Here is a 23,104-nt window from a genome sequence, read left to right on the forward strand (position 1 = left end):
AGAGCCCCAGGGCCAGCTTGCTTAGGGGACTCTTGTCCAGGTTCATCTCTCTGTAGGTGATGGCTTTGTTATGGAAGATTTGGGAATCGCTTCCTTTTAGGTGGTTATAGAATTTAACGTCTCTTTTCTGGATTTTGATAATTAGTGGGTATCGGCCTCATTCTGCTCTGCATGCATTATTTGGTGTTTTACGTTGTACACTGAGGATATTTTTGCAGAGACTCAATTTGGTGTTTGTCCCATTTTGTGAATTCTTGGTTGGTGAGCGGACCCCAGACCTCACAACCATAAAGGGAAATGGTTTCTATAACTGCTTCAAGTATTTTTAGCCAGATCCTAATTGGTATGTCGAATTTCTCTCTCTTTCTCCTTCTCTCTCTCTTTCTCTCTCTCTTTCTCTCGCTCTCTCTCTCGCTCTCTCTTCTCTTCTCTCGCGCTCTCTCTTTTTCTCTCTCTCGCGCTCTCTCTCTCTCTCTCTTTCTCTCTCTTTCTCTTCCAGTATGGACAAGCTGCATCTGACTCTGACTGAGCTGTGCTCCTCATTCAGTGGGAGCAGTGACTTCACAGTATTCAACCACATCGTCACTCCTGCAGAGTTCCTCATATCTCACTTGGAGACACGCCTCACCAAGTACGCCACGCACCTTTTGCCTATAACATGATCTCTGTCTTAATATCTATTGCTTTATACTATTGGATCGTTAAATCCTTTTCTCCACCTAAATCTCAATTTCTCTGTTTTAAGCAAAACATGAGACCGTTTATAATGCAGAGAAGATATGTATTGTATTTTTATTAAACATTTATTTAACATTTATTTAACATTTATTTAACTAGGCACGTCAGTGGAGAACAAATTCTTATTTACAATGACCTCCTGCAGAGACGGGCTGGGATTAAAAAATATAGGCCAAAATACATCACAACAAGAGAGACAACACTATGTAAAGAGAGACCTAAGACAACAACATAGCAAGGTAGCAACACATGACAACACAGCATGGTAGCAACACATGACAACACAGCATGGTAGCAACACATGACAACATAGCAAGGTAGCAACACATGACAACACAGCATGGTAGCAAAACAACATGGCAACACAACATGACAACATGGTAGCAACACAACAACAACATGGTAGCAACACAACATGACAACAACATGGTAGCAGCACAACATGACAACATGGTAGAAACACAACATGATAGAAGACCCAACATGACAACAACATGGTAGCAACACAACATGACAACAACATGGTAGCAACACAACATGACAACAACATGGGTAGCAACACAACATGACAACATGGTAGCAACACAACATGACAACATGGTAGCAACACAACATGACAACATGGGTAGCAACACAACATGACAACAACACGGGTAGCAAGACAACATGACACCAACATGGTAGTAAGACAACATGACAACATGGTAGCAACACAACATGACAACAACACGGGTAGCAAGACAACATGACAACAACACGGGTAGCAAGACAACATGACAACAACATGGTAGTAAGACAACATGACAACAACATGGTAGTAAGACAACATGACAACAACATGGTAGTAACACAACATGACAACAACATGGTAGTAAGACAACATGACAACAACATGGGTAGCAACACAACATGACAACAACATGGTAGCAAGACAACATGACACCAACATGGTAGTAAGACAACATGACAACAACATGGGTAGCAAGACAACATGACAACAACACGGTAGTAACACAACATGACAACAACAGGGGTAGCAAGACAACATGACAACAACACGGTTAGCAAGACAACATGACAACAACACGGGTAGCAACACAACATGACGACAACATGGTAGTAACACAACATGACAACATGGTAGCAACACAACATGACAACAACACAGGTAGCGGGACAACATGACAACAACACGGGTAGCAAGACAACATGACAACAACACGGGTAGCAAGACAACATGACAACAACACGGGTAGCAAGACAACATGACAACAACATGGTAGCAAGACAACATGACAACATATTAGCAAGACAACATGACAACAACACGGGTAGCAAGACAACATGACAACAACACGGGTAGCAAGACAACATGACAACAACATGGTAGTAAGACAACATGACAACAACACGGGTAGCAAGACAACATGACAACACGGGTAGCATGACAACACGGGTAGCAAGACAACATGACAACACGGGTAGCAAGACAACATGACAACAACACGGGTAGCAAGACAACATGACAACAACATGGTAGTAAGACAACATGACAACAACACGGGTAGCAAGACAACATGACAACAACACGGGTAGCAAGACAACATGACAACAACACGGGTAGCAACACAACATGACAACATAGTAGCAAGACAACATGACAACATGGGTAGCAAGACAACATGACAACAACATAGTAGCAAGACAACATGACAACAATACGGGTAGCAAGACAACATGACAACAACACGGGTAGCAAGACAACATGACAACAACACGGGTAGCAACACAACATGACAACATGGTAGCAAGACAACATGACAACAACACGGGTAGCAAGACAACATGACAAGCAACATAGTAGCAAGACAACATGACAAACAACATGGTAGTAAGACAACATGACAACAACATAGCAAGCAACATGACAACATGAAAACAACATGACAGTAGCAAGACAGCATGACAACAACATGGTAGCAAGACAACATGACAACAACATGGTAGCAAGACAACATGACAACAACACGGGTAGCAACACAACATGACAACATGGTAGCAACACAACATGACAACAACATGGTAGCAAGACAACATGACAACAACATGGTAGCAAGACAACATGACAACAACATGGTAGTAAGACAACATGACAACAACATGGTAGCAAGACAACATGACAACAACATGGTAGCAAGACAACATGACAACAACACGGGTAGCAACACAACATGACAACATGGTAGCAAGACAACATGACAACAACACGGTAGCAAGACAACATGACAACAACACGGGTAGCAAGACAACATGACAACAACATGGTAGCAAGACAACATGACAACAACATGGTAGCAAGACAACATGACAACAACATGGTAGCAACACAACATGACAACAACATGGTAGCAAGACAACATGACAACAACATGGTAGCAAGACAACATGACAACAACACGGGTAGCAAGACAACATGACAACAACATGGTAGCAAGACAACATGACAACAACATGGTAGCAAGACAACATGACAACAACATGGTAGCAACACAACATGACAACAACATGGTAGCAAGACAACATGACAACAACATGGTAACAAGACAACATGACAACAACATGGTAGCAAGACAACATGACAACAACATGGTAGCAAAACAACATGACAACAACATGGTAGCAAGACAACATGACAACAACATGGTAGCAAGACAACATGACAACAACATGGTAGCAAGACAACATGACAACAACATGGTAGCAAGACAACATGACAACAACACGGGTAGCAAGACAACATGACAACAACATGGTAGTAAGACAACATGACAACAACATGGGTAGCAACACAACATGACAACAACATGGTAGCAAGACAACATGACAACAACATGGTAGTAAGACAACATGACAACAACATGGGTAGCAAGACAACATGACAACAACACGGTAGTAACACAACATGACAACAACAGGGGTAGCAAGACAACATGACAACAACACGGTTAGCAAGACAACATGACAACAACACGGGTAGCAACACAACATGACGACAACATGGTAGTAACACAACATGACAACATGGTAGCAACACAACATGACAACAACACAGGTAGCGGGACAACATGACAACAACACGGGTAGCAAGACAACATGACAACAACACGGGTAGCAAGACAACATGACAACAACACGGGTAGCAAGACAACATGACAACAACATGGTAGCAAGACAACATGACAACATATTAGCAAGACAACATGACAACAACACGGGTAGCAAGACAACATGACAACAACACGGGTAGCAAGACAACATGACAACAACATGGTAGTAAGACAACATGACAACAACACGGGTAGCAAGACAACATGACAACACGGGTAGCAAGACAACATGACAACACGGGTAGCAAGACAACATGACAACAACACGGGTAGCAAGACAACATGACAACAACATGGTAGTAAGACAACATGACAACAACACAGGTAGCAAGACAACATGACAACAACACGGGTAGCAAGACAACATGACAACAACACGGGTAGCAACACAACATGACAACATAGTAGCAAGACAACATGACAACATGGGTAGCAAGACAACATGACAACAACATAGTAGCAAGACAACATGACAACAATACGGGTAGCAAGACAACATGACAACAACACGGGTAGCAAGACAACATGACAACAACATAGTAGCAAGACAACATGACAACAATACGGGTAGCAAGACAACATGACAGCAACACGGGTAGCAAGACAACATGACAACAACATAGTAGCAAGACAACATGAAAACAACATGGTAGTAAGACAACATGACAACAACATAGCAGCAAGACAACATGAAAACAACATAGTAGCAAGACAACATGACAACAACATGGTAGCAAGACAACATGACAACAACACGGGTAGCAAGACAACATGACAACAACACGGGTAGCAACACAACATGACAACATGGTAGCAACACAACATGACAACAACATGGTAGCAAGACAACATGACAACAACACGGGTAGCAAGACAACATGACAACAACATGGTAGTAAGACAACATGACAACAACATGGTAGCAAGACAACATGACAACAACATGGTAGCAAGACAACATGACAACAACACGGGTAGCAACACAACATGACAACATGGTAGCAAGACAACATGACAACAACACGGTAGCAAGACAACATGACAACAACACGGGTAGCAAGACAACATGACAACAACATGGTAGCAAGACAACATGACAACAACATGGTAGCAAGACAACATGACAACAACATGGTAGCAACACAACATGACAACAACATGGTAGCAAGACAACATGACAACAACATGGTAGCAAGACAACATGACAACAACACGGGTAGCAAGACAACATGACAACAACATGGTAGCAAGACAACATGACAACAACATGGTAGCAAGACAACATGACAACAACATGGTAGCAAGACAACATGACAACAACATGGTAGCAAGACAACATGACAACAACACGGGTAGCAAGACAACATGACAACAACATGGTAGCAAGACAACATGACAACATGGTAGCAAGACAACATGACAACATGGTAGCAAGACAACATGACAACAACATGGTAGCAAGACAACATGACAACAACATGGTAGCAACACAACATGACAACAACACGGGTAGCAAGACAACATGACAACAACATAGTAGCAAGACAACATGACAACAACATGGTAGCAAGACAACATGACAACAACATGGTAGCAAGACAACATGACAACAACATGGTAGTAAGACAACATGACAACAACATGGTAGCAACACAACATGACAACAACATAGTAGCAAGACAACATGACAACAACATGGTAGCAAGACAACATGACAACAACATGGTAGCAAGACAACATGACAACAACATGGTAGCAAGACAACATGACAACAACATGGTAGCAAGACAACATGACAACAACATGGTAGCAACACAACATGACAACAACATGGTAGCAAGACAACATGACAACAACATGGTAGCAAGACAACATGACAACAACATGGTAGCAACACAACATGACAACAACATGGTAGCAAGACAACATGACAACAACATGGTAGCAAGACAACATGACAACAACATGGTAGCAAGACAACATGACAACAACACGGGTAGCAAGACAACATGACAACATGGTAGCATAACATGACAACAACATGGTAGCAACACAACATGACAACAACATGGTAGCAAGACAACATGACAACAACATGGTAGCAAGACAACATGACAACAACATGGTAGCAAGACAACATGACAACAACATGGTAGCAAGACAACATGACAACAACATGGTAGCAAGACAACATGACAACAACATGGTAGCAAGACAACATGACAACAACATGGTAGCAAGACAACATGACAACAACATGGTAGCAAGACAACATGACAACAACATGGTAGCAAGACAACATGACAACAACATGGTAGCAAGACAACATGACAACAACATGGTAGCAAGACAACATGACACCAAGGCAGATACTTTACTGAACTATGTATTACAGAGGTCGGGAGTTCAGACAATTATAGCTCTAGTAGGTTGCTATTTCAAAATGAACCAAGCATGCACCATAATGATCTGTGTACATGTTCTGCTTCCGTTTCAGCACAGTGTAATTGATCAATTAATTAAATATAGCGGGGGGGGGGGGGGGGGTTGAGGAGAGGGATAGATAGAGAGAGACAGAGAGTGTAAAGTTTACTGTTAATTTTGATTGTTTATTTCACTTTTATATATCATCTACCTCACTTGCTTTGGCAATGTTAACATATGTTTCCCATGCCAATAAAGCCCCTTGAAGAGAGACAGAGACCGAGAGAGACAGAATAATCATTACATGGTTTGTTGAGCCTGACTGTTATTCATTCAGCCTGCCATGCCATGTAGCCCTGTAGATTCCATGACGTTAGTTTGTGTGTATGTGTGTGTGTAATGTTCCAGGATCATCGTGAGAATGGCCCATTACAACCAGACCACCCAGGAAATAGGACGTCCGTCTGACCTCCTGGCCGGGATTCGGGCCTACACAGCCAGCCTACACACCCTGTCACGCTACCTCAGTCTGGACGTCACTAGACTGGTCAAGAATGTCCTACTGCAGCAGACACAGCCACTGGACTCATACGGAGGACAGACCATCACCACGCTGTATACCAACTGGTAACGTGATACCAGCAGCAGTCCTCCAATTACTATTTCATGTCCCACTCCCACTATTACCAGAAATAAACTCAGCAAAAAAAAGAAACATCCTCTCACTGTCAACTGGGTTTTATTTTCAGCAAACTAAACATGTGTAAAATATTTGTATGAACATAACAAGACTCAACAACTGAGACATAAACTGAACAAGTTCCACAGACATGTGACTAACAGAAATGAAATAATGTGTCCCTGAACAAAGGGGGGTTCAAAATCAAAAGTAACAGTCAGTATCTGGTGTGGCCACCAGCTGCATTAAGTACTGCAGTGCATCTCCTCCTCATGGACTGCACCAGATTTGCCAGTTCTTGCTGTGAGATGTTACCTCACTCTTCCACCAAGGCACCTGCAAGTTCCTGGTCATTTCTGGTGGGAATGGCCCTAGCCCTCACCCTCCGATCCAACAGGTCCCAGACGTGCTCAATGGAATTGAGATCCGAGCTCTTCGTTGGCCATGGCAGAACACTGACATTCCTGTCTTGCAGGAAATCAAACACAGAACGAGCAGTATGGCTGGTGGCATTGTCATGCTGGAGGGTCATGTCAGGATGAGCCTGCAGGAAGGGTACCACATGAGGAAGGAGGATGTCTTCCCTTTAACGCACAGTGTTGAGATTGCCTGCAATAACAACAAGCTCAGACCGATGATGGTGTGACACACTGCCCCAGACCATGACGGACCCTCCACCTCCAATCGATCCCGCTCCAGAGTACAGGCCTCGATGTAACGCTCATTCCTTCAACTATAAACACGAATCCAACCATCACCGATGAGACAAAACCGCAACTCGTCAGTGAAGAGCACTTTTTGCCAGTGCTGTCTGGTCCAGCAACAGTGGGTTTGTGCCCATAGGTGACGTTTGTTGCCCGGTGATGTCTGGTGAGGGCATGCCTTACTACAACAGGCCTACAAGCCATCAGTCGGCCTCTCTCAGCCTATTGCGAACAGTCTGAACTGTTCATTCCTGGTGTATTTCGGGCAGTTTTTGTTGCCATCCTGTACCTGTCCCGCATGTATGATGTTCAGATGTACCAATCCTGTGCAGGTGTTGTTACAAGTGGTCTGCCACTGTGAGGACGATCAGCTGTCCGTCCTGTAGCGCTGTCTTAGACATCTCACAGTACGGACATTGCAACCTGGGCATCTTTCTTTTGGTGATTTTCAGAGTCAGTAGAAAGGCCTCCTTAGTGTCCTAAGTTTTCAGATCTGTGACCTTAATTGCCTACTGTCTGTAAGCTGTTAGTGTCTTAACGACCGTTCCACAGGTGCATGTTCATTAATTGTTTGTGGTTCATTGAACAAGTATGGGAAACAGTGTTTAAACCCTTTACAATGAAGAGCTGTGAAGTTATTTAGATTTTTACGAATTATCTTTGAAAGACAGGGTCCTGAAAAAGGGAAATTTCTTTTTTTTGCTGAGTTTAGGATTTGAACTGACAACCATTCTGTGACTTGTCTTCATCTCTGACGTCTCCAGGCTAACAGACATTATATCAGTCGCTGAACCGTTTTCTCTGTCACTGCACTGCTACATGCATGTAGTTATAGATGTTCATCAGCAGCTGTTAGCACCTAGGTTGTGCATTTGAATGCATTAGGAAGAGGATATGACGTCTGCCTCTCCACAGGTACCTAGAGGGCCTTCTGCGTCAGGCCAGCAGCAACCTGATCGTTCACTGCCCTGCAATGCACTGCTTCGTCAACCAGACCATCGAGAACGAGCAGAGTTTCAGAGCAGAGGAGTACTCTGATATCTCAGGTGAGACCTGTCTGCAGTAGGGTAGCCTGGTGACCTCTAAATACACCTCCACCCTCTCCACCTAGCACCACCTAGCACCACCCTCTCCACCTACCTTCACCCTCTCCACCTAGCACCACCCTCTTCACCTACCGCCATCCTCTCCACCACCCTCTCCACCTAGCACCACCTACCTCCACCCTCTCCACCTAGCACCACCCTCTCCACCTAGCACCACCCTCTCCACCTACCTCCACCCTCTCCACCTACCTCCACCCTCTCCACCTAGCACCACCCTCTCCACCTAGCACCACCCTCTCCACCTAGCACCACCCTCTCCACCTAGCACCACCCTCTCCACCTAGCACCACCCTCTCCACCTAGCACCACCCTCTCCACCTAGCACCACCTACCTCCACCCTCTCCACCCTCTCCACCTAGCACCACCCTCTCCACCTAGCACCACCCTCTCCACCTAGCACCACCTACCTCCCTCCACCCTCTCCACCTAGCACCACCCTCTCCACCTAGAACCACCCTCTCCACCTAGCACCACCCTCTCCACCTACCTCCGCCCCGTCCACCTAGCTCCGCCCCGTCCACCTAGCTCCGCCCCGTCCACCTAACTCCGTGCTGTAGCCCTCGGGTGCTGTAGCCCTCGGGTGCTGTAGCCCTCGGGTGCTGTAGCCCTCTGGGTCCTAACTGCAGTCTAAACTACAGTCTAAACTACTATCAAGGCACAAGGCGAGACCCAGATGCAGACACAGGAGGCAGATGGTTGGAGTCGTACAATGTTTATTCATCCAAAAAGGGGCAGGCAAGAGAATGGTCCTGGACAGGCAAAAGGTCAAAACCAGTTCAGAGTCCAATAGGTACCGAAGGGCAGGCAGATTCAAGGTCAGAGGGCAGGTAGGATGATCAGGCAGGTGGGAAAGGAGTCCAGAGTCAGGCAGTGGTCAGAACCAGGAAGGCAGAGTATGGTGAAAAACACGCTGGTTGACTTCACTAAACATACAAGACGAACTGGCACAGAGAGACAGGAAACACAGGGATAAATACACTGGGCAAAATAAGCAACACCTGGAGGGGGTGGAGACAATCACAGGGACAGGTGAAACAGATCAGGGTGTGACAACTACATTCTAAACCACACATCCATATTCTCCCCTTCATCCCTAATCTGCCCAGAGATGCAGGCCCTGGCTGAGCTGATTGGTCCGTACGGTCTCAAGTTCCTCAGTGAGAACCTGATGTGGCACATCACCTCACAAGTCGGAGAACTCAAGGTAGGATTAAGCTTCAAACAATTACAGACGGCTCATATCTCTCAGAGGGCTGGCTGGCGGTCTATCTCTGATCTGCCGCTGTTGAACTATGAAGTCACTCTTACTCTCCCCCACACAGTCCAACAGGAGATGAACTCATACTCTCCCCCACACAGTCCAACAGGAGATGAAGATCATTGTGACCTGAATATCCCTTATTTTAATTTATATTAAAAAAAGATCTAATTTGTCCCTGCTTAAATAAAGGTTAAATCAACATACTGTCTGAAAGAGAGAACGTCTCCTGGTCAACGTGTCATTACAGCTCCTACAGTAAATGGTAGAAAGTTGACATTAAGATTGAACTGGACATTAACTCTGTGATTGCACTCATAACCTGGTAGTTTGACAGTATCTCACAACTCTATCCATCTATATTCTATTTTTCCTCTCCTCTCCTCTCCTCTCCTCTCCTCTCCTCTCCTCTCCTCTCCTCCAGAAACTGGTGATAGAAAACATGGACGTGCTAGTTCAGATGAGAGCTAACTTTGACAAACCTGAGGCCATGGCTAACCTCCAGAAGAGACTGCCTGGTAACACACACACACACATACACACACACGCACATACACACCTGCGCGCGCACACACACACACACACTAACCTCCAGGGAAGAGTGCCAAGTGAGCTGCAGGGGGAACAGGAGAAAGATGAGAAGACAAACAGAATGCTTTATCAGTTGACAATGTGAAAGGTGATGTGGAATAACTCGGGGGGGACTGAATCCCGTCTGATCCTGTTAGATCTGTGCAGTGTGTATATAACTGGAGCTTCTCCAACTGACGTGATTTCAGAGATGTCAAACATCTCGGTGCCGTGCCTCATGATACTAAAAAGGATAATAGATTGTATGAACGTAGCTTTAATCTCTCGTGTTTACCCTGTACAGCGGGAGAGAACGTCCTGAAGAGGATGACCATCATCGGAGTGATCCTGTCCTTTAGAGCCATGGCACAGGACACACTGGAAGACGTGAGGACACACTACCACTTATAATATACTGAATGGAGAATTTAATGTCATTCCCCTCTTGTGGGTAATAAGGCTGTTGTTGTTGTTGTTGTGTATTGTTTGTGTCATGTTATAACATTGTGAAGTCAGTTGCCATGAGTTGACACCAGCTGCCACGACTGTTTATGACATCTGTCGCCCTTATGGTCGAGGCTTCAAATAAAATATTAATATCCTGTCATAGGGTACCTGTCATAGGGTACCTGTCGTAGGGTACCTGTCATAGAGTACCTAATAATCCCTCTGTTCTCTGTCTTCAGATCATGCAGAAGCATTGCCCCTACCTGATGGGGCCCATTGAGAGCCTAAGGGACATGGTCTCCCCTGACACAGACATCAAGGTACAGCGTGTTTTGCTTAGGTTTGGAAAATTGAATATAATCTGAGAGTAAAGAATAGGACAGAGTAGGGTGGGTAGGATAGGGTTGGGTCGGGGAGGGTTGGGTAGGGTAGGATATGGTATGGTATGGTAGGATAGAGTAGGGTGGGATAGGGAAGGGAAGATATAGTAAGGTTGGGTAAGATAGAATAGGGTAAGGTTTTATAGGGTAGGGTATGATATGTAGGACATAGTAGGGTTGGATAGGGTAGATTAGGATAGGTTAGGATACGGTATTATAGGATATGATACAATAGGGATAGGATAGGGTAGGATAAGATTTGATAGGGTAGGGTATGGTATAAGATAAATTAGGATAGGATATGGTAGGGTAGGATATGCTAGGGTTGATTAGGGTAGTATGGGGTAGGATAACATAGGGTTTGATATGATAGGGTAGCGTAGGGTGGGATAGGGTAGGATTGCTAGGTACGTTATAGGGTAGATTCGGATAGAGTAGCGCATGATATTCTGGGTTAAGGTAGGATAGAGTAGAGTGGGATAGGGTAGGGTAGGATATGGTAGTATAGGATACAGTATTATAGGGTGGGATAGGATAGCATAGGGTGGAGTTGGATAGGGTATGATAGTATTGGATAGGGTAGTGCATGATGGGGTAGGTTAAGGTAGAATAGTTTAGAGTAGGATATGGTAGGGTTGGGTTGGGGAGGATAGAATATGGTGTTATAGGGTAGGATACAATAGGATAGGATAGTGTAGGGTTGGATAGGATATTGTATGGTAGGGTACTGTAGGGTAGGATATGGTAGGGTTAGTTAGGGTAGTGTAGGATAGCGTAGGGTAGGGTTGCATATGATAGGGTAGGATAGGGTATGATAGTGTAGGATTGATAGGGTACATTATAGGGTAGATTCGGATAGGGTAGCGCATGATAGGGTAGGATAGAATAGGGTAGAGTAGGTTAGGGTAGGGTGGCGTATGATAGGACACAGTAGGGTTGTATAGGGTAGGGCAGGTTGGATAGGATAGAGTAGGGTATTATAAGGATAGGGTAGCATAAGACACAATAGGGTTGGATAGGGTACGGAATTATAGGGTAGTATAGGAAAGGGTAGGGTGGAATAGGATAGGATATTATAGGGAAGGATGATAGGGTATGTTATAGGGTGGAATCGGATATGGTAGGATAGGGATCGCATGGCAGTGTAGGGTGAAAACAGGGTAGGATAGAATAGGGTATGGTAGGACAGGGTATGGTAGGATAGGGTGGGGTAGGATAGGATAGGGTAGGAGAGTATAGGGTAGGATAGGATCATTACCAAAAAAAAAACCGTTCATACGATAACTTGAATTACAGTGTTATTCAGAGCAGTAGAGAGGAGTAGAGAGCAGTAGAGCAGCGGAACAGTAGAAGGCGTATTTTATGAGTTGTCTCTGACTGTGGAAAGCCCCCTGGCCTGCTTATGTCTTTCCCCTGAGCGTGAGAGTAGGACATACAAAGCAGACATCCCAGACCCGGGTGTAAATACTATTGGAAATCATTTAAAAATACTTTATCTGTGCTGGTTTGAGTTTATATAGTGCTATGGAAACCAATAGAAAAGTCAAACCATGCCAAACTGGCACTCCAAGCAGGCTAAAACAAATACTTAAAAGTATTTGAAAGATTTCAAACATGATTTGAACCCAAGTGTGCAGAGAAAACATAACATGCCACAGCCTGGTTCAGGATGAGCCCTAAGACGTCAGCAGCACCAGGCACCAAGCAGAGGCAAGCTGACCTCCATGAAAGAGACACATCATGTCTGTCTGGTCTGCAACCTCTCAACTAAAATAACCACCTCAACGGAAAAATTCTGACCCCCCCCCCCCCCCAAAAAAAAATCCCCCCACCCCTTGCTATAGAAAGAGGGAACAGTAGTTAACCAATGCTTTTATAGTTTCAGTTTAAGAAATATTCACTTAATGGAGGCTTTTTTTTTTGCTCGGCTAGAAGCTGAAAAGAGCTAATAAGCCAAATAAGTAAATGAAGGCATCTTTAAGATAAAAAAAATTGTTGAAGACATCTTGTTTACTTGATGCAGGTAACCCTGACGGTGTTTGAGCTGGCGTCTGCAGCAGGACTGACTTGTGACATCGACCCTGCTTTGGTGGCAGCCGTCGCTAGTATGCGTACAGGTAAATACAATAGTCTCTGAAGGAGATGTCCGTTTTTACACTGGTCATGTTCCAAGACAATTGTCACTATCCGGCTCGAAGGACCACTTTATTGGTTTTGTACAATATATCTTTATGACGAAACAGAAGGATTCCACAACCTATCCTCCCCTTTATATAGCTGGACTACAATTGGCTAAAAAGTCAAACAAATGAAAAACTATTTAACCTATTAATGCATGTCTTTCAACTTTCCTTTTGTTTATTTCCTATTAATGTTTTCTAGAGTTTAGAAGAAGACATTTTTTTTTAAAAGGAAAGTTTGCTAAAAATGAGTTCTTCTCTTCAGATAACTCATCTGTTGATGAGGAGTACAAGCTAACCTGCCTTCTCCTGGTTTACATCGCCGTGTCTCTGCCCATCCTGGCTTTGGATCCCAACTCCTACTACAGCAGACATTATGGTGGTAAGGACTGGGTTATTGGTAAATGTACATAGATGTCCCTCTTCGCTCCCTGTTGAACATACGGTCACAATAACCCTAGTGATACATTTAGTTCAGTGCAAAACCAAACAACATTACATTGTGTCTCTGCCTTCTCTGAACCTGGACCTCAACTCCTCCTACATTCGACAGGATGTTCATTTCATCAAATAATCTGTATTATAAACTGGTTGGTTCCAGCCCTGAATGTTGATTGGCTGACAGGCTCAGTATATGAGACCGTATACCATCGGTATGACAAGCATGTATTTTTACTGTCCTAATTACTTTAGTAACCAGTTTAAAATAGCAATAAGGCACCTCTTGGGTTTGTGATACAGTGGGGCAAAAAAGTATTTAGTCAGCCACCAATTGTGCAAGTTCTCCCACTTAAAAAGATGAAAGAGGCCTGTAATTTTCATCATAGGTACACTTCAACTATGACAGACAAAATGAGAAAAAAATCCAGAAAATCGCATTGTATGATTTTGAATTAATTTATTTGCAAATTATGGTGGAAAATAAGTATTTGGTCAATAACAAAAGTTTATCTCAATACTTTGTTATATACCCTTTGTTGGCAATGACAGAGGTCAAACGTTTTCTGTAAGTCTTCACAAGGTTTTCACATACTGTTGCTGGTATTTTGGCTCATTCCTCCATGCAGATCTCCTCTAGAGCAGTGATGTTTTGGGGCTGTTGCTGGGCAACATGGACTTTCAACTCCCTCCAAAGATTTTCTATGGGGTTGAGATCTGGAGACTGGCTAGGCCACTCCTGGACCTTGAAATGCTTCTTACGAAGCCACTCCTTCGTTCCCTGGGTGGTGTGTTTGGGATCATTGTCATGCTGAAAGACCCAGCCACGTTTCATCTTCAATGCCCTTGCTGATGGAAGGAGGTTTTCACTCAAAAGCTCACGATACATGGCCCCATTCATTATTTCCTTTACACAGATCAGTCGTCCTGGTCCCTTTGCAGAAAACAGCCCCAAAGCATGATGTTTCCACCCCCATGCTTCACAGTAGGTATGGTGTTCTTTGAATGCAACTCAGCATTCTTTGTCCTCCAAAGACGACGAGTTGAGTTTTTACCAAAAATGTATATTTTGGTTTCATCTAACCATATGACATTCTCCCAATCTTCTTCTGGATCATCCAAATGCTCTCTAGCAAACTTCAGACGGGCCTGGACATGTACTGGCTTAAGCAGGGGGACACGTCTGGCACTGTAGGATTTGAGTCCCTGGCGGCGTAGTGTGTTACTGATGGTAGGCTTTGTTACTTTGGTCCCAGCTCTCTACAGGTCATTCACTAGGTCCCGTGTGGTTCTGGGATTTTTGCTCACCGTTCTTGTGATCATTTTGACCCCACGGGGTGAGATCTTGCGTGGAGCCCCAGATCGAGGGAGATTATCAGTGGTCTTGTATGTCTTCCATTTCCTAATAATTGCTCCCACAGTTGATTTCTTCAAACCAAGCTGCTTACCTATTGCAGATTCAGTCTTCTCAGCCTGGTGCAGGTCTACAATTTTGTTTCTGGTGTCCTTTGACAGCTCTTTGGTCTTGGCCATAGTGGAGTTTGGAGTGTGAGTGTTTGAGGTCGTGGACAGGTGTCTTTAATACTGATAACAAGTTCAAACAGGTGCCATTAATACAGGTAACGAGTGAAGGACAGAGGAGCCTCTTAAAGAAGAAGTTACATGTCTGTGAGAGCCAGAAATCTTGCTTGTTTGTAGGTGACCAAATACTTATTTTCCACCATAATTTGCAAATAAATTCATTAAAAATCCTACAATGTGATTTTCTGGATTTTTTTTTCTCATTTTGTCTGTCATATTTGAAGTGTACCAGGCCTCTCTCATCTTTTTAAGTGGGAGAACTTGCACAATTGGTGGCTGACTAAATACTTTTTTGCCCCACTGTATATGGCCAATATACCACTGCTAATGGCTCTATCCAGCACTCTGAGATGCGTCGCGCTTAAGAACAGCCCGTATATTGGCCATATACCACACCCTCTCGTGCCTTATTGCTTAATTTAACCCTTGGGGAAATTCTTCAAGCAGGGTTGTATGTTCACTCCCAAAAAAATAAATGCATTTAAAATGTTTTTCTTTCCAGATCTCGAAATCTGCTCCAATGTGGAGTTGAGTCCATGTCTGATTTACATGTTCATGTGTTCATTTGGATCCTCATTGGGTGTTACAATAGCAACAGCTGCCCCTTCTCATGCCATCTGTTGTGTGTAGATTAGTGCTAAGCGATTAACCAAAATGAATGCGCGATTTTGAGGGGACATAGAGAGCAGCTGTTGCTTCATGAGGTATCTCTACCTGAAAATACATGATCTAAGTGATTGATCGTTGGTATTCAGCAGTCGTAAAAGTAGGCCTTGGAATGAAATAATAAAGTCTTCATATAAAACAAATGTAAAATACAGAACAACTGAAATATTTTAGTAAAGTAATGTGAGTAAATTAAGGTTGATAGGTGATAAGCAGTAATGGGCGGTCACTACCATCATGGGACTTGTATTCATTGGTTTATTCTGTGTTACAGCATTCAATCCAGCATTTTTAATACTCAAACCGAAACTGCTCCAACCACAAAAAGCTGTAGTCGCTCAGCACTAGTGTAGATCCAGCTGTATGCTTAAATCCTAACTGATTAGGAAAGACACACAATAGTCACTGACTCATTTTTTAATCTTTCAGGGGTGAATCACAAGTAACATTTCCACCTAATCTCCCATCGACGTCAATGCAGGACTAAGTGAAATTCGACACAAGTGGAATTTGCCACAGTTATGCTAACTGGTTCAATGTGGTTGACATTCCATGGACACTAGTCACGCCAGTTTACCAGAATTTGGGGGAACAGTGACATCATCACAGTCATCACTGTGACACCATGGAACACTTCGGATTCCCTATTGACCTTAACTCAGGCAGGTTGACGAATGAAAGACTTGTTTTTTTTACCAAGGACTCTGGGCAGTGTCCCAAATTACACCCTATCCCCAATAGTGCACTACTTTAGACCAGGGCCCATAAGGAAGTGCACTACTTTAGACCAGGGCCCATAAGGAAGTGCACTACTTTAGACCAGGGCCCATAAGGAAGTGCACTACTTTAGACCAGGGCCCATAGGAGTAGTGCACTACTTTTGACCAGGGCCCATAAGAAGTGCACTACTTTGGGCCCATAAGGAAGTGCCCTACTTTTGACCAGGTCCCAAGTGCTATATAGGGAATAAGGTGCTATTTGGGATGCTATCGTGTTTCTATTTTTTTACTTTTATTTAATTAGGCAAGTCAGTTAAGAACAAATTCTAATTTTCAATGACGGCCTAGGAACAGTGGGTTAACTGCCTTGTTCAGGGGAGGAATGACAGATTTGTACCTTCTCAGCTCGGGGGATTCGATCTTGCAACCTTTACGTTTACTAGTCCAATGCTCTAACCACTAGGCCACCTGCTGCCCCATAGTGATTGTGTCAGACAGCATAGACTTTCCATAAACTGAGTCTTATTGAGTTGGCACAGAGCCGGATGGAGAACTCCTAAGAGCATCAAATAACAACCGTGGAGCAAAGTCAGAGAGATGGTGACATCAGAGATGGTGACATCAGAGATGGCGTTCAGGTTGTTTCTCTGTCTGCGTTTTAAACATGACCTGGAATAAAAAGGATTCAGAAACCCTGATGAAGACAGGATTCCGTCAAAAGCGTCGGTAGGATTGTTGTTGTTACATCGGAGCTATAGAATGTGTGGCCAACCTTCTTTTGTTATTGGCAGTGCTGGACCCAAAGGACACCTCCTACGGTCTAGGGAGTTGACTGTTCCTGTAAAAAATGTTTTATATCCACTGTCTGGCCACGGCCGTCACTCAACTAATTGATTGATTGATTGACCGTAGGGCACCACAACAACATCCACTGTCTGGCCACGGCCGTCACTCAACTAATTGATTGATTGATTGACCGTAGGGCACCACAACAACATCCACTGTCTGGCCACGGCCGTCACTCAACTAATTGATTGATTGATTGACCGCAGGGCATCACAACAACATCCACTGTCTGGCCACGGCCGTCACTCAACTAATTGATTGATTGATTGACCGTAGGGCACCACAACAACATCCACTGTCTGGCCACGGCCGTCACTCAACTAATTGATTGATTGATTGACCGCAGGGCATCACAACAACATCCACTGTCTGGCCACGGCCGTCACTCAACTAATTGATTGATTGATTGACCGCAGGGCATCACAACAACATCCACTGTCTGGCCACGGCCGTCACCCAACTAATCGATTGATTGATTGACCGTAGGGCACCTCAATCACATCCACTGTCTGGCCACGGCCGTCACTCAACTAATTGATTGATTGATTGACCGCAGGGCATCACAACAACATCCACTGTCTGGCCACTGCCGTCACTCACCTAATTGATTGATTGATTGACCGCAGGGCATCACAACAACATCCACTGTCTGGCCACGGCCGTCACCCAACTAATTGATTGATTGATTGACCGCAGGGCACCACAACAACATCCACTGTCTGGCCACGGCCGTCAACCAGCTGTCCGCAGCCATGTTCACCGTCGAGAGCAAGAACATAGAGCAGCACCTTAAGGAGTTCCTTCTGGTACGTGATCAACCTGGATACACTGTCTCTAAAGAGGTCATGTTGACGCAGGACATTTTCATCAGATTTTTTTTAACAGTTGTCCTGTAGTTGTAGATCTATTCCTACTGCTAAAGGTGATCTTGTTCATCTAGGTTGCGTCTTCCACCCTGCTCCAGCTGGGTCAGAATGTAGAGAACAGGGTGGACGGCAAGAACAGAGACTCCATCTACCTTCTCCTGCACATGGTAGGCTCAGGTCTTCCTACAGTATTTCTACTTATAGTAATGTTGAAAATGTCAGGGGGCCATAACTAGGTCCTTGTGGGTCGTTCTGGCTCGGGACAAGGATTACGGAGTGACTCATAACAATGTCCCAGACGTTTTCCCCTGTCAGGTCACATGGTCAGGAGAAAAACGTCTGACTCTGGTCAAAAATCATGTATACTGTACATTTAACCTTTAAAAAAATAATAATTCTATACATGAATAATGTATTCTCTTCACCTGATTGGCCACCTACCTCCTCTACAGATCGTGGAGGCGTCGCCGTTCCTGAGCCAGGACATGTTGGAGAGCTGTTTCCCTTATGTCCTGCTGAGGAACGCCTACAGAGAGGTCTACAAGAACTATATCATTACACTGGGCTAACACACACACACACACACACACACACACACACACACACACACACACACACACACACACACACACACATACACTGCTGAGGAACGTCTACAGAGAGGTCCACAAGGCCTCTATCATTACACTGGGCTAACACACACACACACACACACGCACTGCTGAGGAACGTCTACAGAGAGGTGTACAAGGCCTTCATCAATTCCCTGGGCCGGCTGCACTGAGTATCCAATATAACCTCTTCTAGGTTGGGATTCAAGTCGCTCGCTTTTGTAGACAGTGTGGCTTTCAAAGGCAATGTTAACCGTGTTCGTCAGGCCTGCTATATAGCACAGTTTCAGATTGAATCCAGGCTCAAGTCTCTGATGTCGCCAAACACTGCCTTCTGCTCTGTAGGGTCTAGGTCGTGTTACTGTAAAAGCTCTGTGGGGTCAACGTTGGATTACTGTAAAAAGCACTTTGTGACAACTGATGAAGTAAAATGGGATTTATAAATAATAATAATAATAATAATGATTGATTGATTTGTTACTATGCACAGCTAACACAATATATGTGGCTTTGTAAACTTTCAGAAATAATATAACCTTTTATTTAGCCATTATTAAAGGGTTTATGAAAGAACATGTCCAATCGTTTTTTGGAGAGATCTTGGAAAAAATACAATACTTACTCCCATTGTCTATGAATACAGGTTACTGATATTTATTTAAATGTGTGTTTACAGTAAAAGACAATAACAACATGCACATTACACACATTACACTAATATGAGTGTATTTCCAGCCCACCACTCAAAAAGACTACCTACACCAACCTGTACCAAGCGTCCCCTGTGTTTAGCAATGGGGTCTGTTGTTAGGCTGGGGGGAGTGTGGCCCATCCTGTAGTGTGTGTGTTTGCGTGTGTGTACTGGGCCTCCCCAATGGTCTAGAACGTCTCGGTAGGGGAGTCTATGGAACACCTCACACCCCAGTAGGTCGGGACGCCCCAGTGGGTCGGGAACACCCCAGTGGGTGGTAACACCCCAGTAGGTGGGAACACCCCAGTAGGTGGGAACACCTCATACCCCAGAGGGTAGGAACACCCCAGAGGGTAGGAACACCTCATACCCCAGCAGGTAGGAACACCTCATACATCAGTAGGTAGGAACACCCCGGTAGGTAGGAACACCCCAGTAGGTAGGAACACCTCAGTAGGTAAGAACACCTCATACATCAGTAGGTGGGAACACCCCAGTAGGTAGGAACACCTCATACATCAGTAGGTAGGAACACCTCATACCCCAGTAGGTAGGAACACCTCAGTAGGTAGGAACACCTCATACATCAGTAGGTAGGAACACCCCGGTAGGTGGGAACACCCCAGTAGGTGGGAACACCCCAGTAGGTAGGAACACCCCAGTAGGTGGGAACACCCACACCTCACATGATGGAGTGCAGTGAGACATGGCGAACTAAGTGACTGAACAGCTCCTCACTATTTTGCACAATTATACTACAGTAAGTATACCACTTTACCTGGTGCTGACATTCACCCTTTGTCATGATCTTGTCCACATTGTTACACATGTGTAGATTATTGAAATATCTGTGATCTGATTGTGATCAGATTTTCCTGCTCACTTCTGCAGTCACCCGTTGTGTCTGGATACCAGTCAAGTGTGAACAGATGTGGATGTTCAAACCATTTAAATCAGCATCTTAGGCTCTTGATATTTGAGTCTAGGTCTGATGGTCCATTTATTATTAGATTTATATTCCAAATCTAAGATCAGGAAGCCTTTTCCCAGCTTCCTCCTGAGGCCTCGTCCCAGCTCCCTGTAGGTCTTGTTCAGGAAACATCCAAGAGCCTAAGATGCTGATTGTGGTTTAGGAACATCAGTGGCACCGATGACAAGTAGTGGTGAGAGAATGGGCTTACATAAAGGACCACAGCTTGTAGTGTCGGTGACAGATGCTAACCTGCTGAGAGCTGGAGATCTCCAAGCCACTATGTGTGTGTACACACACCAACCAGCAGCAGCCACACTATGAAAACCAAACACTTTTATTTATTTAACTAGGCAAGTCAGTTAAGAACAAATTCTTATTTTCAATGACGGCCTAGGAACAGTGGGTTAACTGCCTGTTCAGAACAACGGATTTGAACCTTGTCAGCCCGGGGATATGAACTTGCAACCTTTTGGTTACTAGTCCAACACTCTAACCACTAGGCTACCCTGCCTCCCCTCCTGGAGGAGGTGACATCATGGAAGGCCACGTTCAAACAGTAAGAACCGAAGACACACCAGTAATGTGCTATAGATCCACATAGAAGTACGTTACAGTTTCACGGTGGTAGACAGAGTAGTAGTTGTAAAATAACTACAGTGGAAAGTTAACCTTTGCTTCTAGCATTGACGGTTGCATGAGACTAGGTTGTATGTTTCACACTGGATAATGTTAGCTTAGATAATAAAAGTTCCTAATTTATAATCGGTTGGTGAATCATTTTCAAATATAAGATGAGATAATTTAGTAAGTTACTTTTAGATGTTCAAACTGCTCCTGAAAATGCAAAATCCTCACAACATTTTTAGACTGGGACTAAATGTTCCCATGTCTCTGGGATTTATAGAGATATGAAATCAGGTCTCTCTCCAGTAAAAGTAAAATTCAATGAATTATGTCTGCTCTGAGGTCAGTTCCTGGGCAGAGAAAGACCGTAGGCGGTAGTTGACATACTAAATAGAGAGAGAGAGAAAGAGAGAAGAAAGAGAAGAGAGAAAGAGAGAAATAGCTTTAATGTGCTATAGATCCACAAAGAACTACATTACCGTTTCTCTTTCTCTCGCTTCGAGGCAAGCAACACGGAGGCAGGCATGAGAGCATCAGCTGTTCCAGACGACTGTGTGATCATGCTCTCCGTAGCCGATGTGAGTAAGACCTTTAAACAGGTCAACATACACAAGGCTGCGGGGCCAGATGGATTACAAGGACGATGTGCTCCGGGCATGGGCTGACCAACTGGCAGGTGTCTTCACTGACATTTTCAACATGTCCCTGATTGAGTCTGTAATACCAACATGCTTCAAGCAGACCACCATAGTCCCTGTGCCCAATAACACAAAGGCAACCTGCCTAAATGACTACAGACCCATAGCACTCACAGCCGTGGCCATGGAGTGCTTTGAAAGGCTGGTAATGGCTCACATCAACACCATTATCCCAGAAACCCTAGACCCTCTCCAATTCGCACACCGCCCAAACAGATTTCACAGATGACCACACTGCCCTTTCCCACCTGGACAAAAGGAACACCTATGTGAGAATGCTATTCAGCGCTCAACACCATAGTACCCTCAAAGCTCATCACTAAGCTAAGGATCCTAGGACTAAATACCTCCCTCTGCAACTGGATCCTGGACTTCCTGACGGGCCGCCCCCAGGTGTTGAGGGTAGGTAGCAACATATCTGCCACGCTGATCCTCAACACTGGAGCTCCCCAGGGGTGCGTGCTCAGTCCCCTCCTGTATTCCTTGTTCACCCACGACAGCATGGCCAGGCATGACTCCGACACCATCATTAAGTTTGCAGACGACACAGCAGTTGTAGGCCTGATCAACGACGAGACAGCCTGTAGGGAGAAGGTCAGAGACCTGGCCAGGTGGTGCCAGAATAACAACCTATCCCTCAACGTAACCAAGACTAAGGAGATGATTGTGGACTACAGGAAAAGGAGGACCAGGCACGCCCCCATTCTCATCGACGAGGCTGTAGTGGAGCAGGTTGA

At 44.5% G+C, this 23,104-nt stretch overlaps 1 protein-coding gene across 2 annotated transcripts in view; it reads left to right on the forward strand.

The window, feature by feature from the left end:
- LOC139371436 (NCK associated protein 1 like) overlaps positions 1–19,951 on the forward strand; it is a 44,735-nt gene extending 24,784 nt beyond the window's left edge. The window contains exons 20-31 of one of the 2 annotated variants that reach the window (XM_071111851.1): positions 500–631; positions 6,738–6,956; positions 8,628–8,758; positions 9,926–10,023; positions 10,502–10,595; positions 10,952–11,034; positions 11,334–11,414; positions 13,498–13,591; positions 13,920–14,036; positions 18,601–18,710; positions 18,845–18,937; positions 19,223–19,951. In XM_071111851.1, coding sequence (XP_070967952.1) covers positions 500–631; positions 6,738–6,956; positions 8,628–8,758; positions 9,926–10,023; positions 10,502–10,595; positions 10,952–11,034; positions 11,334–11,414; positions 13,498–13,591; positions 13,920–14,036; positions 18,601–18,710; positions 18,845–18,937; positions 19,223–19,339 — 1,369 coding nt within the window. In that variant the 3' untranslated portion in view covers positions 19,340–19,951. Of the gene's footprint in view, positions 1–499; positions 632–6,737; positions 6,957–8,627; positions 8,759–9,925; positions 10,024–10,501; positions 10,596–10,951; positions 11,035–11,333; positions 11,415–13,497; positions 13,592–13,919; positions 14,037–17,970; positions 18,043–18,600; positions 18,711–18,844; positions 18,938–19,222 lie in introns of those variants that run through there. The other variant, XM_071111852.1, reaches the window with a different exon arrangement.
- The last annotated feature ends 3,153 nt before the right edge of the window (positions 19,952–23,104 follow it).

This window comes from Oncorhynchus clarkii, chromosome 17 (genome assembly GCF_045791955.1).
Source record: "Oncorhynchus clarkii lewisi isolate Uvic-CL-2024 chromosome 17, UVic_Ocla_1.0, whole genome shotgun sequence".
Lineage (NCBI taxonomy): Eukaryota > Metazoa > Chordata > Actinopteri > Salmoniformes > Salmonidae > Oncorhynchus > Oncorhynchus clarkii.